This window comes from Typopeltis vanoorti, chromosome 23 (assembly GCF_054136105.1).
Source record: "Typopeltis vanoorti isolate ZY-2024b chromosome 23, IOZ_Tvanoo_1.0, whole genome shotgun sequence".
Classification (NCBI taxonomy): Eukaryota; Metazoa; Arthropoda; class Arachnida; order Uropygi; family Thelyphonidae; genus Typopeltis; species Typopeltis vanoorti.
This window is the reverse complement of record NC_143571.1, coordinates 70,761,464-70,776,620: the sequence shown is the minus strand read 5'-3', so window position 1 is coordinate 70,776,620 and position 15,157 is coordinate 70,761,464. Positions and strand designations below refer to the sequence as shown.

At 38.4% G+C, this 15,157-nt stretch overlaps 1 protein-coding gene across 1 annotated transcript in view; it reads right to left on the bottom strand.

Moving 5' to 3' along the window:
• The window catches only part of LOC150093941 (cell adhesion molecule Dscam1-like), a 1,598,688-nt gene that overhangs the window by 838,616 nt on the left and 744,915 nt on the right, over positions 1 to 15,157 (bottom strand). The window contains exon 13 of the mRNA XM_090412925.1: positions 12,606 to 12,737. Coding sequence (XP_090269051.1) covers positions 12,606 to 12,737 — 132 coding nt within the window. The remainder of the gene's footprint in view (positions 1 to 12,605; positions 12,738 to 15,157) is intronic.

Sequence of the window (15,157 nt, the reverse complement as noted above, 5' to 3'; positions counted from 1 at the left end):
CTTGTTCGAGGTTCCGAAGCAGAATTGAAGCTGTGATCGATGCTAATGGTGGTTATTTTGAGTAAATCTTGTTGATAGTATTGTAATTAACTCTGCCTGTAATGTTTTTTTGTCAATTCATTAAATTTAATAGATACAAAGAAGATTTTCTTTTTCCTTACGAAACTGTCAAATTTATCCCGAACACCCTGTATATATATATCTGTCTCCCAGGTGTATCACAGACTTCAAGACTTTATATTTTGCCACATTGAACCGAAACCTCCATGCATTTGCCCATCTCTCTAGTTTATTAAAATCCTCTTGCAGGGCTGCCACATCTGCACTATTACTGATAATCCTGCCCAGCTTTACATCATCCGCAAACAACTGAATATCCCCTTGCAATCCATTGACAATGTCATTGATATAAAGGTTGAACAATATTTCAACCTTTATATTTCAAGCCGGCAAAGGTGGTCGATTGGTAGAGCCTCTGCTACTAATGGCTCAGTTAAGTAAGTTTGAGCGCGGTTAGTAGTTGGAAGGGGACCAATCGTTCGATGCTGTTGGCACACTCTCCCTCGATGAGTCTTTGGACTCCCTGGAGGTGTCAAATAATAATAATAATAATAATAATATAGGTCCCAGAACTGAGCCCTGTGGAACACCACTTGTAACCTTCTGCCTCTTCGATATTGCCCCACCATACACAACTGTCTGATACCGATCAGACAGCCAATCCTGAATCCAGTTGACTAACCTGACATCTAAACCCATGTGCTGCAACTTGAATATCAGCTTATCATGCAGCATCCTTGTCAAATGCTGTTGAAAAATCTAAAAAAATGGTAGTATATGCCTTTCCCTCATCAACTGCTCTTGTCACTTTATTATAAAAGGCAATCATATTACTAAAGCAAGAGCACTGCTTAACAAATCCATGTTGATTCTTACAGATAACATTACCCTCATCTGCCAAAAGCTGCGTATGGTCCCTCAATAATTTTTCCAAGACTTTAACAACTACTCATGACACACAAACTGGCCTATAATTAGACATTTCCAGTCTGCTACCACCCTTATGCAATATCTTACCTTCCTTCCATTCCCTAAGTACCTTTCCCATAGCCAGACTTTCAATGAAAACCCAGGTCAAAGGAGCTGTGAATTCTTTAGCACATTCTCTCAAAACCCATGGTAAAATACCATCCAGGTCCACAGCTTTACTGACATCCAGAGTACTCAGTATTTGGAACACTCTCCTCTTGCACCTCTAAACCTCGGACCTGCCCTATCCCTCTAGTATTAAAACCTATTTCTCCAGGATGAAATAGTCCAATAAAGTGTTCATTGAACAACTCCACTATGTCCTCTGCATCGCATTTTTATCCCACAATGTCATTCTTCCACAATCACTTCTCCTTCTACTGGCCACATAGCTAAAAAATTCCCTAGGATTTTCTTTGGATCTTAATGCCAATCTCTTCTCATATTCCAGTTTTACCTTCCCCACCATACTAGTCACTCTTCTGGCCCGAGTCTTACATTCTTCATGCATCTATTCTCCATCCCTCTCCTTATATCTCTTCCATAATCTCTTTTTTCATCTGCAGTTTCTGTTTGATATTGATTGTCATCCACTTTACACAAAATTATGTTCTCTTCTTCCCCCTTGGAATACAGCTTACTATTGCTGCTAACAAATATTCCTTCACAATTTCCCAAGCACTTTATTATTATTTATTTAGCGTATGGCTCACACATGAAAAGTTACATTACATTAATCCTTAATATATATGGACACAGTAATAGACATATGTACAATAAGAAGACATAATACAGTCATAAAAGAGACACTCGAGAATCAAGAATAGGCTACAACTGAATGTCTAGGTTTGATTATCCAGTTGAATGCACTTGGTGTAGCATGGATGAAATCTGACAGGTTTCCACTGTATGCACGTAGGACACATTCTGCTATAATATGATTGTCTGGCAGGTTATCCACAGTTGCACCTGGTGAGGCAATCATGCCCCATTTGTAAAGGTGGTCTGTACATCTACCATGATTGGTGCGGATTCGGTTAAGGGCAGACAAAGTTGTCCAAGGTAGGTCAAAACCCGAAGGTATCTGTGTTGGGTTCACTAATTCATGGAAGATCCCTGTTGAAGTGTTACACCAGGACTCTTTCCACTTCTCCTTCATGTTGAAACTTGTCTCTGCAAGATTTTTCACTATTAAGATTGGAGTGTGTCTTGACTTTAGCCTGTTTATTTCTAGGGGTGGGATGTCTTCATGGATTGGAAGATTTTGGATGTCCATGATTTTGCTGTATTCATGTAGAAGAAAGTTGGATCTGCAGATGTGCGGAGAGAGGATGTTGCTTAGCACTGGGAGCCAATAGGTTGGGGTTGATTTTACAGTTCTAGAAATAAGGCGCATAGCGGTGTTAAGCTGGGCATCAACCAAATACACATGGGTACTGTTCAGCCATACGGGTGAGCAGTTTTCAGCTGTAGAGTAAATGAGGCCAAGAGCAGTGCAGTGAAGCATTGTTGCTGAGGCCCCCCAAGTTGTTCCACATAGTTTTTGCAGTATATTGTTTCTTGTTTTTAGCTTGGATGCTGTGTTAATGAGATGTGGTTTAAAAGATAGTGTTCTATCCAGAGTGATGACCAGATATTTTGGGAATCTATTGTAGTGTAGCAGTTTGTGGTTGAAGAAGACCATGAGTTCTTTGTTAGCCTGGTTATTGTTCAGGTGGAAGCATGAAACTTGTGTTTTGTGAGGATTCGGGCATAACCTCCATTTGCTGAAGTATTCATCTAGGACTGCAAGTACAGGCTGTTCAGGTTCAAGGTATTGAATATAATACCTTGAACCTGAACAATCTGGACTTCATGAGCATGTTATCAACACTAGACATAGAGTTCACTGGAACAAGACAAGAGTCCTTCACAAAAGTCAGTTCCTCATGAAACGGTTTTATAAAGAAACATGTGAAACTTTACTTCACTCTCCTAACTTAAGCAGATCCAATGGTCCACATCCATCCCCTTTGTGAGAGATAGTACGTTTTAAGTCAGCAAATCTTTCCTAACTTTTTATTTTATTATTATTTTTAATTGCATATCTTCTTCTCCATTCTACATGTCAGGCCCACTAGCCTGTTACAGAGCTTTCTTAAGCTCTTCTAAGTTGTACCATCTTGAGGATAAGGTGACTAGCCCTATGCCTCGCGGTATATTCTATGGCTGTAACTGCATGTGTTCACAGGGCCGGTTTGCCTGCTTTCGGGAGGAAAAATCCCAGATAAACTGGGGAGAAAAACCCTGCTGTCTATGCCCAAGACCAGCTAACTTGGCTATGTCTGAGAAAGACCCTTAAGATCCTCACATCAGTGACAGCAATCGAACCCAGGACATTCCTTTCACATTTATTAATTAAGGATAAAAACAATAACCGGGAAATATTATTGTGATCTTTTAACTAGACTAGATGAAAAAATTCATGAGAAATGACCCGGTTTGCAGAAGAAAAAATCATCTTTCAACCGGACAATGCACCTGCCCACAACGGTGTTTTGGCAATGGGAAAATTAAAGGATCTGTACTATGAATTGTTGGAACATCCACTGTATTCCCCAGATTTGGCTCCCTCTGACTTCTATCTCCTCCAAAATTTAAAAAACTTCCTTACTGGTCAGCATTTTTCTAGGAATCAAGAGGTGATTGCAGCTGTAGAGGAGTATTTTGTAGATCTTACCGAGAACCACTACAGGGATTGGAGCATCGCTGGAATAAATGTATTAGTATTAAGGGAGATTATGTTGAAAAATAAAAATAATTTTTAAATTATAAATTCTTTTTATCATTGTTTGGCCGAGAACTTTTTAATTATTTATTTTATGTTATTTATTTTTAATTTAATTCAATTTTATTTTATTTTTTTAATACGTTAGGAAATTTAATGACCTTTTTAGTTATCTTACATTAGGTACTTAGATGGCATCTTTTGCGATTGTCAGTTATTGTTCGATTAGCTTTGTACTGAAGATGCCTTTGATACTTAGGTGAAAATTATACTAATAACATAATAATACGTGAATTTATTCTGGTATTATAATTTATTTTGAGATGCTCCAATTAATCCCACAGATGTTCAACAGAGTTGAGATCAGAACTCTGTGGAGTCAGTCAAGCATGGTGACGTTCATGTTCACAAGCCACGAAGTTAGAGCAGCAGCCTTATGACACGGTGCACTGTCTTGCTGAAAGAGACAATGGTCAGTTCCATAGAAATGTCATAAAGTAGAAAGCATTGCACTGTCCTGAATGTTCAGATCCTCTTGGAGTTCAATGTTCATGGCACCATAAACAGAGGACCAAGGCCAAACCAGGAAAAACAGGACCATACCTTCACACTGCCACCTCTGAATTTTGGGGTTACAGGCACTGGTAAGAGACGTTCCACCAGGCATGTACCACAACCACACCCATCTGTCTGTTTGGTAGAGGGTGTAGCATGATTCATCGCTCCATAACACAACTTTCCAAGTTTCCACATCCCATTGTGCACGTCCTTTGCACCACTGAAGACGATGCTGCATGTTGGTTCAGATGAGGTGCTTGTATTTTGCAGTCCTGCCATAGAAATCATGTTGTGAGCCATGGTTCTGAATATTCTTGTGCAGATTCATGTTCCAGATGATGCCCAGAACTCTGCATTCGATGTTTTGGTTGTGAATGGTGGTTTTTGCATATTATTTTTCATAGCACCCTAAGGTCACGTCTGGTGGATCATCCACTGTGGATAGCACTAGAATAGACTTCCTGCACTACCATCTCAGTATGATAATCACTGATTGCTGACCTGGGATGAAAGTTCCAAAATTTCAACAATTTGCAAAACGGATAGACCTGCAACATGATATCCTATTACAATGCGTCTTTCAAACTCCATAAGTTCCATTCTTGCAGCCATTTCACCAGTTGTTGTGAGCCTCAGTAAATGGTAAATCATTAAAAGAAGACGTTGGTGAACTAGCAGGAGAATGCAACTTTGATACCAGAAATATCGTCAAATGCCATCGTGAAAGTGACCTGTGACATACCGACAAACACATCCAAATTTATAACAGTGATAAACAACAAGGTAAAGGACACTTGCAGCCAGTCGCTTGTACGTGCTTGACCTGATTTAACTTTTGCCCAGAGAGAGAGAGAACAAAGATGCCAACTCCGAAGACAACTAGAAAGAAAATGCCAAAATAGAGACAACAGTTGGATGATAGACTACAAACAAAACCAAACTAGTGCAAAAACCAAGTGATGCTACTAGTAGCCACCAAAGAAACCTGTATGCAGGAACTGCATAGGAAAAGTGCAAGACCCTTGCGGTCAAATCCTGCCTCACAGAACTTTGCATATCCACTTCACCAACATCTGTGGCCTCAACTCCTTAATAGTGTCCATTACCATCTGCAGTCCACCAACCCCACCTACTCTTTTTAACAGAAACTTAAATCTCTCCTTCCCCCAGCACTATCCATCTCAACCTTCCTAGCTATACACTATTTAACTCCTTTCGACCCAAGGATGGCGTCTGTGCATATATCCACTCTGACATACCCTGCCAGAGAGTACCTAACCTAGAATCGTCTCATTTCGACCTTCTTTGGCTGGAAATATCCCTCCCCACCCAGTCAATTTCATCTGCTGCCTCTATTGCTCTCCTAAACCACCAACCACTCTGAGATCTTTCATTTCCTATCCTTAAAAGTTGATTTTCTCCAGTCCCACTCTCCAAACAGTGAAATCATTCTCCTGGATGATTTCGATGTCCATAACACCAATTGGCTTTCCTTTTCCAGTTGTACAGCTTCTGCAGGCAGAGATGCTAAAACATTTGCCATCACTAATAACCTTACACAAATTGTTCAAACGCCGACCAGAATACCAGATAACCTGAACCACTCCCCAAATTACCTAGATCTGTTCCTTACCAGTGACCCCACCAAATATGCTGTGAATTTAGTGAGCCCCTTGGGTAATTCTGACCACAAACCAGTGCTCATCTCCTCTCCCATGCAACAACGCTTACACAGTCACTCCCCACACAAGAGTAGTTTGGCATTATAACAGTGAGAATTGGGACAGTCTCCGAGACTACTATGCTTTATTCCCATGGTTGGATTATTGTCACCAAAGTAATCCTCACTGACATGAAAATATACATTCCCCACACTAATCTGAAATGCCATCCCCTATCCAAACCCTGGTTCTCCAAAAGTTGTGCCAAGGCTGTACAAATGAAAAATCAGGCATACCACAACTGGCTGAAATCAAGAATCCCATCCTCCTTCAATGCCTATACTGAAGTCCGAAACAGATGCAAGAAAATTATCAATGCTTCTAAAAATGCTTCTAAGAATTTGAACAAGCAAAAAGCAGGAAGCTTGCAGCTTCTTCAAATGGTAGCCATGCCTTTTTGTCTCTCGCAAAGGCAATTGGTCGTAACCTTTGCTTTACACTATTCCCACCCCTATCATACCCAGATGCTCAATTGCAACATCACCCACAGAAAAAGCTAACCTCCTAGCTTCACACTTTGCCTCTAATGCACACTGACAATGGCAAATGCCCTCCAGTTATTCAACTGCCCAAAACATGCAATGGTCCCTGTATCTTTTTTGCCAAAAAGAGATCATAAACCTGTTGTCTAAATTAGACACAAAAAAGTCTCCTGGCCTTGATGGCATTCCTCCAATTGTCCTGAAGGTCTGTGAACCAGAATTGACTCCTATCCTATGCCATCTGTACATACTCTCTTACTCCACTGGTATATATATATCCCAAAGCCTAGAAACTGGCCTATATTCAACCCATTCCTAAAAAAAAAGGTGACAAATCACTACCATCGACCTACCACTCTATCTCACTCACTTCAGTCCTATCCAAAGTGATGGAGAAAACCAATAACTCCCAGCTCCTATTCTACCTTGAAGGTACCCAGCTATTAAGCGACCAGTACAGATTCCGTCGATGCCAATCAACAGGAGATCTACTCTCATTCATCACTGGACAAATGCCATGGAGAAATTTGGTGAATCGCAAGTGGTTGCACTCAATATTTCTAAAGCCTTTGACTGGGTCTGGCACAAAATATCCCTCCCCACTCAGTCAATTTCATCTGCTGCCTCTATTGCTCTCCTAATACCACCAACCACTCTGAGATCTTTCATTTCCATCATTTGGACTGTCTCAGGTTTTCTGCAGATGAATTGTCAGCATCCTGTCTGGATGCATGCTATGTGTGATAATAGATGGCTCCCTATTCTCTCACCATCCAAATTAATGCTGGGGTCCTACAAGGTTCAGTTCTCTCACTGACCCTCTTCCTTCTGTATATCAATGACCTACTTCAGTTGACCTCCAACCCAATACACAGATTTGCAGACGACAGCACATTGCACTCCTCCCTTTCATTTGACAAACCCTACTCTACACAACTCACTTCAACCCACAGAGCATCATCCACCACTGTCCTTAATTCTGACCTCCATGCCATCCTCCAATGGGACTCAGATAACCTCGTCAACTTCAACGCTAGTAAAACTCAGTTCTGTCTTATTTCTCACAAAAAAAGAATCATTTTCCCCAAGCATTATTTTTGATAACACTCAAATTCCCAGACAAGATGAGATTTTTCCTTGGAATTACTCTGACATCAAGCCTCTCCTGGCATAAATATGTCACAACCATTGCATCCTCAGCTTCCAAAAAACTAGGTTTTCTTTTTTGCTCAAGACGTTACTTTACCTCTCTACAGCTATTAACCTTATACAAATCACAAATCTGCCCATGCTATCGAATATTGCTCGCACATTTGGAGTGGGCTCTTTAAAGCTTGACTGAATATAGAGAAGAGCAATTAGACTGATAAATGACCCATCACTTACCAACTCACTCTCCTCACTCTCACAGAGACATTTGGTCTCTGCAATTTGTATATTCTATAAATATTTCCATGGGAAATGTTTATCCGAAACAGCATCAATAATTCCCTCATTCTGTACTAAGCCCATTGGAACACATACAGCTGATGCCCAACATCCTTTCACAGTACACCTTGAAACACACAGAACAAGTTTCTTTTCCTCCTCCTTCATCCCTGCTACTGCTGTACTGTGGAACAGTCTTCCCTGACTTTCCCAAGGAATACAACATACAGGCTTTGAAATCAAATGTAAACAAGTTTTTCCTTTCCCAACTCACTATCCATATATGATAGTAGGTACTAATGTACTATAGTTTGACTAGCCAACCTCTTGTATATGGGTCAAACATTAAAAAAAATAAATAAATAAACTATAGAAAAAAATTTTGGGAATTCAATTTATAGATTATGAAAAGCCTTTAATTAGGTTAATAGACCAAAATTATGAAATATAAAAACAGACTAAAGCTATCCAAAAACATTTAATAATGAATGCATAACAGCAGATGCAGAAACTAAGCAAAGGGTTTGGTAGAGATGTAACATTTACTCTGTATGTTATTTAATATACATGACATGATCTGATGAGGAAAGAAAAGTTTTTAGTAAATCCAGGAATAAACATCAATAGCATACAGTCGCAAATACAATGCTTTTTTTTTTTTTTAAGATGATCAAGATGATACAAAAATCAGAAGAATATATTCAAACATCTATTTATCATTTATAACAACATAATTTATGCATTTCATTAAAGAAAACTGAAACTAACACATTCTGGAGGTGAAACTAAAAAGGCAATTGAAAACCAAATCCTGGAACAAGTGACACACATTTTCAATATTTAGGATACAATATAACATTTGATATTGATAATAATATATTATCCGATGCCCAACCAAATAATTTGTTCTTCCTGCTATTGCCAACTATCTTGCTTGCTTTCTCTTTATATCCAAAGCCTCAATTATCTTGATCATTTTTCCTTCTGGAAAGCCAAACTCTAAAGCTTCTCATTCACCACATTTATAACAATTCAATCTCCATATTGTACAACATATGAATTATTCATTATTTCTTTCACTTGCTCATCCATTATTTGATTCTTCTGCACCTTTTCCATCCACATCCACCAATTTTGACTCCACATATGCTTTATCTGTCACCTCATCTACCAACTTGGCTTTTGCACCTTGTATTACATCTCACTATCAGTCCTGCTTGCTTCTTTACTTGCAATTATTATTTTTCATTCTCTCTTCTGCCTACTATACTTGATTCTAATGCTCTGCATTGCCTTCCATCCTCTGTCTTAAATCATTTATTCCACATTCCCTACTCTCAATCAAGGAAATCCCATAGTCCTTTAGAATGTTTATTTTCTGAATATCCACACTTGCTATGTCTCATGTTTATCTACTCAACATACATTATTAGCATTATGGAGAAAAGATTCACTGTGGAAAGTCCCACTGTCATGATGCCTGAAACTCAATTAAAATGTTGTGGAAGAAGTTCAAATTATAACTGAAATCAACTAATGTGCAAACAAAGAGTCTTCTGGAGGGAAAATAAAATGAAAGTAATTCAGAGAAATCAGGCCAAATATGGTCATAGAATGATGGTTTACAAGATTTTTTTGGGATTTGCCGTTAGAGAGCGAATTGTTAATTTTCCCAAGGCTGGTGATTGTAGAAAGCATGGGAGACAACTGGGAGTTATAGAATGATATTGATGCTGCATGAGCACTGATCAAGAGATATTTAATAGCAGCAATGTATGAGTGTATTCCAAAGGTGAAAAGGTTAAACAAGGTAGAAGTAAAATGATGAATGAAAATATTAAGTATGAAATCTGGAAGATGGAGGTACATAAGATAAACGTTGATAGTGATTGGCTGCATGAGAATACAAAAAGCAAGCCAGGAAGATGATTCCGCTGGTAAAGACAACAAAAGTGCAATATGAGAAGAAAAAAAATGACTATGTGAGGATGATGCTAGTTGAAGATACTGATAGATTGGTAACCAATGCTGATGATATAGTTAAGTATTCAATGATCAGTTTATTAGTGTATTTCATCGTTGTGAAGGTGACTTCAGGAGAAGCTGACGTGTAGAGGGCATGGTGCAGGAGAAATTATGAGAAATTAAGTAAACCTGATGTTAATATGGCTTTGTCTTGAGGAAATGTTCTATGGAATTAATGTACCTTTGGCACACATGCTTAACTTTGAGACTTGCCTTTGCAAGAGTCTTGCAAAAGAGGCAAGTCTCAAAGGAATGAAAGGTGGTAAATATTGTTCCACTTCACAAGGGAGGAGAGGAATAAGACTGAGGCTACAAATTACAGGGCAATATGTTGCTAACCGACAACAACAACAACTTAACAACACCACCTTAACAATATTGTTATTAGGGTGTTAGAAAGGTTTTGTGAGGACTAGTATTCAGAAGAATGTTGATAATGGAAGTAATTATTATCATTATTATCCCCAGGATCTCATGGAGTCAAAGACTCATCTGGAAGGTCCTTTTATCACACACAGCTCATTGTACTGTGCCTTGAACACATTCAAACTCCTTGCAGACACCACACTCTCAGGCAAGCCATTCCAATCATTTACAACTCTGCACGAGAAACACCTGCCTCTCACTCCTCTGCTCACACCTTCTTTATACAGTTTCCAGGGATGACCTCTGGTTTTCCCCTGATCTCCCACTATTTTCTGTAGAACTTCTCCAGCATTGATCCTATAACAACCCCTTACCAACTTGTAGGTCTCTATCATATCGCCCCCTCTTCTTCCTGTCCACCAGACTTTGCAAATTGCATCTTCTCAATCTTTCCTCATACTTGACATTCCAGAGGTCAGAAACTACCTTAGTCAGTTGCCTTTGGACCCTTTCCAACATCTCTTCATCCTTCTGAAAACCAGGTGACCAAATCTGGGCACAATAATCCATGTGTGGCCTAATCAAAGCCTTATAAAAAGGAACAAGAATTTCTCTATTTCTACACTTCAGTGTCCTCCGCATCATTCCCAGAAGCCTTTGTGTTGTCTTCACAATTTTGGCTATATGTCCCCTAAATTTCAGATCCTTATCCACTATCACCCCCAGATCTCTTATTTCTTCCACCTCCAACAATATATCCTCACCTAGCATAAATTCTGCATCCCATCTTTGTTTTCCAAATTTTAAAACCTTACATTTTGCAACATTGAACTCGCATCTCCATTTCCGTGCCCAATCACTCAATTTATTCAAGTCTTTGTAAGGCCACAACATCTTCACTACTCTTCATGGTTCGTCCCAACTTTGTATCATCTGCAAACAACTAAATATCTCCATCCAAATCTTCACCTATATCATTAATATACAAGTTAAACAGTAATGGCCCTAAAACAGACCCCTGAGGCACTCCACTAGTGACTTTCCTTTTCCTGGATATCGCTTCCCAATACACAACTTGTTGATATCTATCAGGTAGCCAGTTTTCAATCCAATGCACTAATCTAATATCCAACCCCATCTGCTGTAGTTTAACTATCAATTTATCATGAGGTACTCTATCAAAAGCCTTTGCGAAATCTAAGTATATTACTGTGTATCCTTCTCCTCTGTCCAAGGAAGCAGTCACTTTATTGTAATAAGTAAATAGATTAATAAAACATGATCTCACTTTAGCAAATCCATGCTGTCCATCAAAGATAATACCATTATTGTCAACCCAACTCTGGATCCTAGTTCTCACAAGCTTCTCCAACAACTTAACCACAACAGCTGACACACAGATAGGCCTATACTTTGATGCTCGAGTTCGATCACCTCCTTTATGAAGTGGCACAATCTTGCCCTCCTTCCACTCCTTAGAAACTCGACCGAGTGCAAGACTCATATTAAAAAAATATGTCAAAGCAGGTATCAACTCCCTGGCACATTCCTTCAGAATACGTGGTGATATATTATCAATTCCCACAGCCTTATTAACATCTAGTTTACTCAACTCCCCATACACCTTTTTATGATGATCAGCATGGCTTTGTTAGGTGAAGGTCATGTTTTAATGATCTGCTTACATATTACAAGGTGACAAATTCCCTCCCTTGATAAAGGAGACGTATTTAAAGTGGTAAACTTGGATTTTTCAAAGGACTTTCATAGACTGCCATATGACAAGGTAGTAGCTAAATTGAAACAGATGGGAATAGATAACAGACTAGTGAATTGGATAGCAGCTTGGCTGTGAGACAGGTATCAGGACCATTTTGACTCCATGAAAAGATGATGTTAATAATAATAATAATAATCTGTAAAAATATAAAACTCAAATGAATACTGAGTATTAATGTGTGTTAATACACAATGAAATTAACTTAAAAACTACACAATATTGGCATACACTATGTGTATATAAAATTTAACTTTTCTTGCTGCAAACCTTAGAACCACTGCCTACCTTCTCGCTATATGTAGCATATATTTTGAGTATAAGCAACCATGACTGTTAACAATGATAACAATTAGTAAGGTTTTTAGTGTGTTATTTTCCCATAATATAATTAAAAATATATAGTATATATTCCTCATTTTGAATATAAAAAATTAAGATAATTATCTCACCTGATTTAGTTTTACACTGCACTAAATATTTAACAATGGCACTGTTTCCACTGAAAGGTGGAGACCAAGTAATTGTAGCTGTGCGACTTTTAGGATCCAGTATCTGCACTTCCCTTGGAGGTTCTGGAGGCTCTATTAAAAATATTAAAGTTAATAGTATTTCAAAATGATCTTTTATTATGAAAAATTATGCAGAGTATGCAACTAAATATAAAGTTGACTGCAAATGTTTACAAAAACATTTTATAAAACTATATTACTACTAATAAAAATATCCCAAATGCTCTTTTATGCTATCATTTCAAAAAATGTTATATCTGCTACATTCTACTGCCATGAGTATTTCATTTTTCATCATATCCCATCTGCAAAATGATGGGTTTAAGCCGAAAAATTATGTTCCTTTATTCCTAATATTTCTAACATTTGTATATAAGCATATCAGCCATAATTTCAATATGAACACCATTATTTTGATTCATATATATGTCAAAATAATTCTTTATCTAAGACTTTTGAAAAGAATGATATTCATCCATCATTCATTATTATTGTTATTAGGAATAAAAGAGCATGTCAGATTGGATATCAGGAAGTTGCTTAGATGGATAAAAGAGAATAGTGTGTTGACTAGGTATGGCAGCGGTGAAATGAGGTGGGGGCAAGTATTATGAATTATATGTTAGCTGAAATGTAAGGAGTACAGGTAAGGAGTGTAGTTTGTTAATATGTGGAATGAGTTTGAAGGATGAAGTGGTTTGGTGTGAGTCGCTTGGAGAGACTGCTGCTCGAAGGTAGAGAAGTGAGTACAGAGAATGAATCTGATCAACTGGGAAGCGATGTGGAAGAGCGGGAGAGTAATATGGGAGAGATTGAAGAGGTGGTTATGAATGAGGAAGTGAGTGGCATGAGTATAGAAAATGAGAGAATGGGTGTGCAAGACAGACAGCGAAATGAGTAGGCTCAGGGTGGACATAGGAACAGAGCGTGAGAAAGGTGGATGCTCCAAGAGGACGTGAATGCATGTATACACAGAAAAAGAATGGGATAACCTGGGAACAAGGAAAAACAGTTGGATTTGAAGAGGGTTTTAAAATGAATAAGCAGAAAGGGAAATGGCTTCAGTTGAGCAAGGAGAAATCACATTGAATGAGATTTATCAATGGAATAGCAGCACGTCCAGGAATGAGTGCTATGTTTCTATACAAATGCTAAAAGTGTAAGAAACAAGGCAGGCAGATGAAATGGCTGCATTAATTGAGTCTGTTCCACCAAAAATTGTTGGAATAAGTAAGATTGATTGAAATAGGACGAAATTCTGACAGGAATAGAGATAAAAGGATATGATGTGTTTCGTGAGGATAGAAAGGGTAAAAAGGTAGAGGGGTGCTATTGATGATAGAGAAAGCGTTATGTCCATATAAAGTAGAGATGCAAGAGGGAAATAGTGACAGTTGTTTTGAGGCAGCATGGTGTGAGATAGAGGTGAACAGAATGAAATACTTGGTTGGATGTTCATATAGACCTTGTAATATGGATGGTAGTGACTATGAAATGTATAATCAAATTAGCCAAGCAAATAAGAAAAGGGTGATCATTATGGACAATTTTAATTATGGCAATATAGACTGGGATGATGAGAGAGCAACTGGAAGTAAAGAAAATGAATTTCTTGAGTTTTTGAGGGACAACCACCTCAGGTAGTTGAGGTTCTTGGATTTGATCATCTCATCAGAGGATGTAATTATAAATGAGGTGTCCAATTACCCTTCAACTGGTGAGAGTGACCGTGAAGTAATTTCCTGGGTGGTTGCCAGCAGTGTGAGGACCTCTGCGAGAAAAGGGTATATGTGGAACTACAAGGGTGGTGATTATGAAGAGCTCAGAAGACAGCTTGCAAGAGTAACTTGGAATGAGGAGTTAGCTGGAAAAGCGATCAATGCAACTTGGGGGATATTAAAGAACTATCTAGTAGAAGCAATGTCTAAATGTATTCCAAGGGTCAGATGGTTGCATAAGATAGGTTTGAAATGGATGAATGAAATTAAGCATGTGATACAGAGAAAAAGGACATTGTGGAGGCAGCATAAGAGAAGTGGTAATAACCAATTCCGCGAGGATTACAAAGACAAGGAAAGACAGGTGACTTGGTCGGCAAGCAAAAGTGAGGTATGAGCAGCAGTTAGCTAATGAAGCCAAAAAGAATCCTAACAAGTTCTTTCGATATGTAGCCAGCAAAAAAATGATAAAAAAGAATGAAAAAAAAAAGAAAAGAAAATGGTATTCAGACAGCTGTTGCAAAAGATATAGTGGAGATACTTAATGAGCAGTTCATAAAGGTTTTTAAATCTTGTGAATGTGACTTCATGGAGAGACTGAGAGCAGTTGATGATGGGGAAGAGAGACTGACTATAAGTGATCAAGTGGTGTGTGTGTGGAGTTGAGCAAACTAGATGTTAATAAGGCTGTAGGATAATATATCATCATGTATTCTAAAGGAATGTACCAGGGAGCTGACATCTGCCTTGACATATTTTTTTAATGAGTCTTGC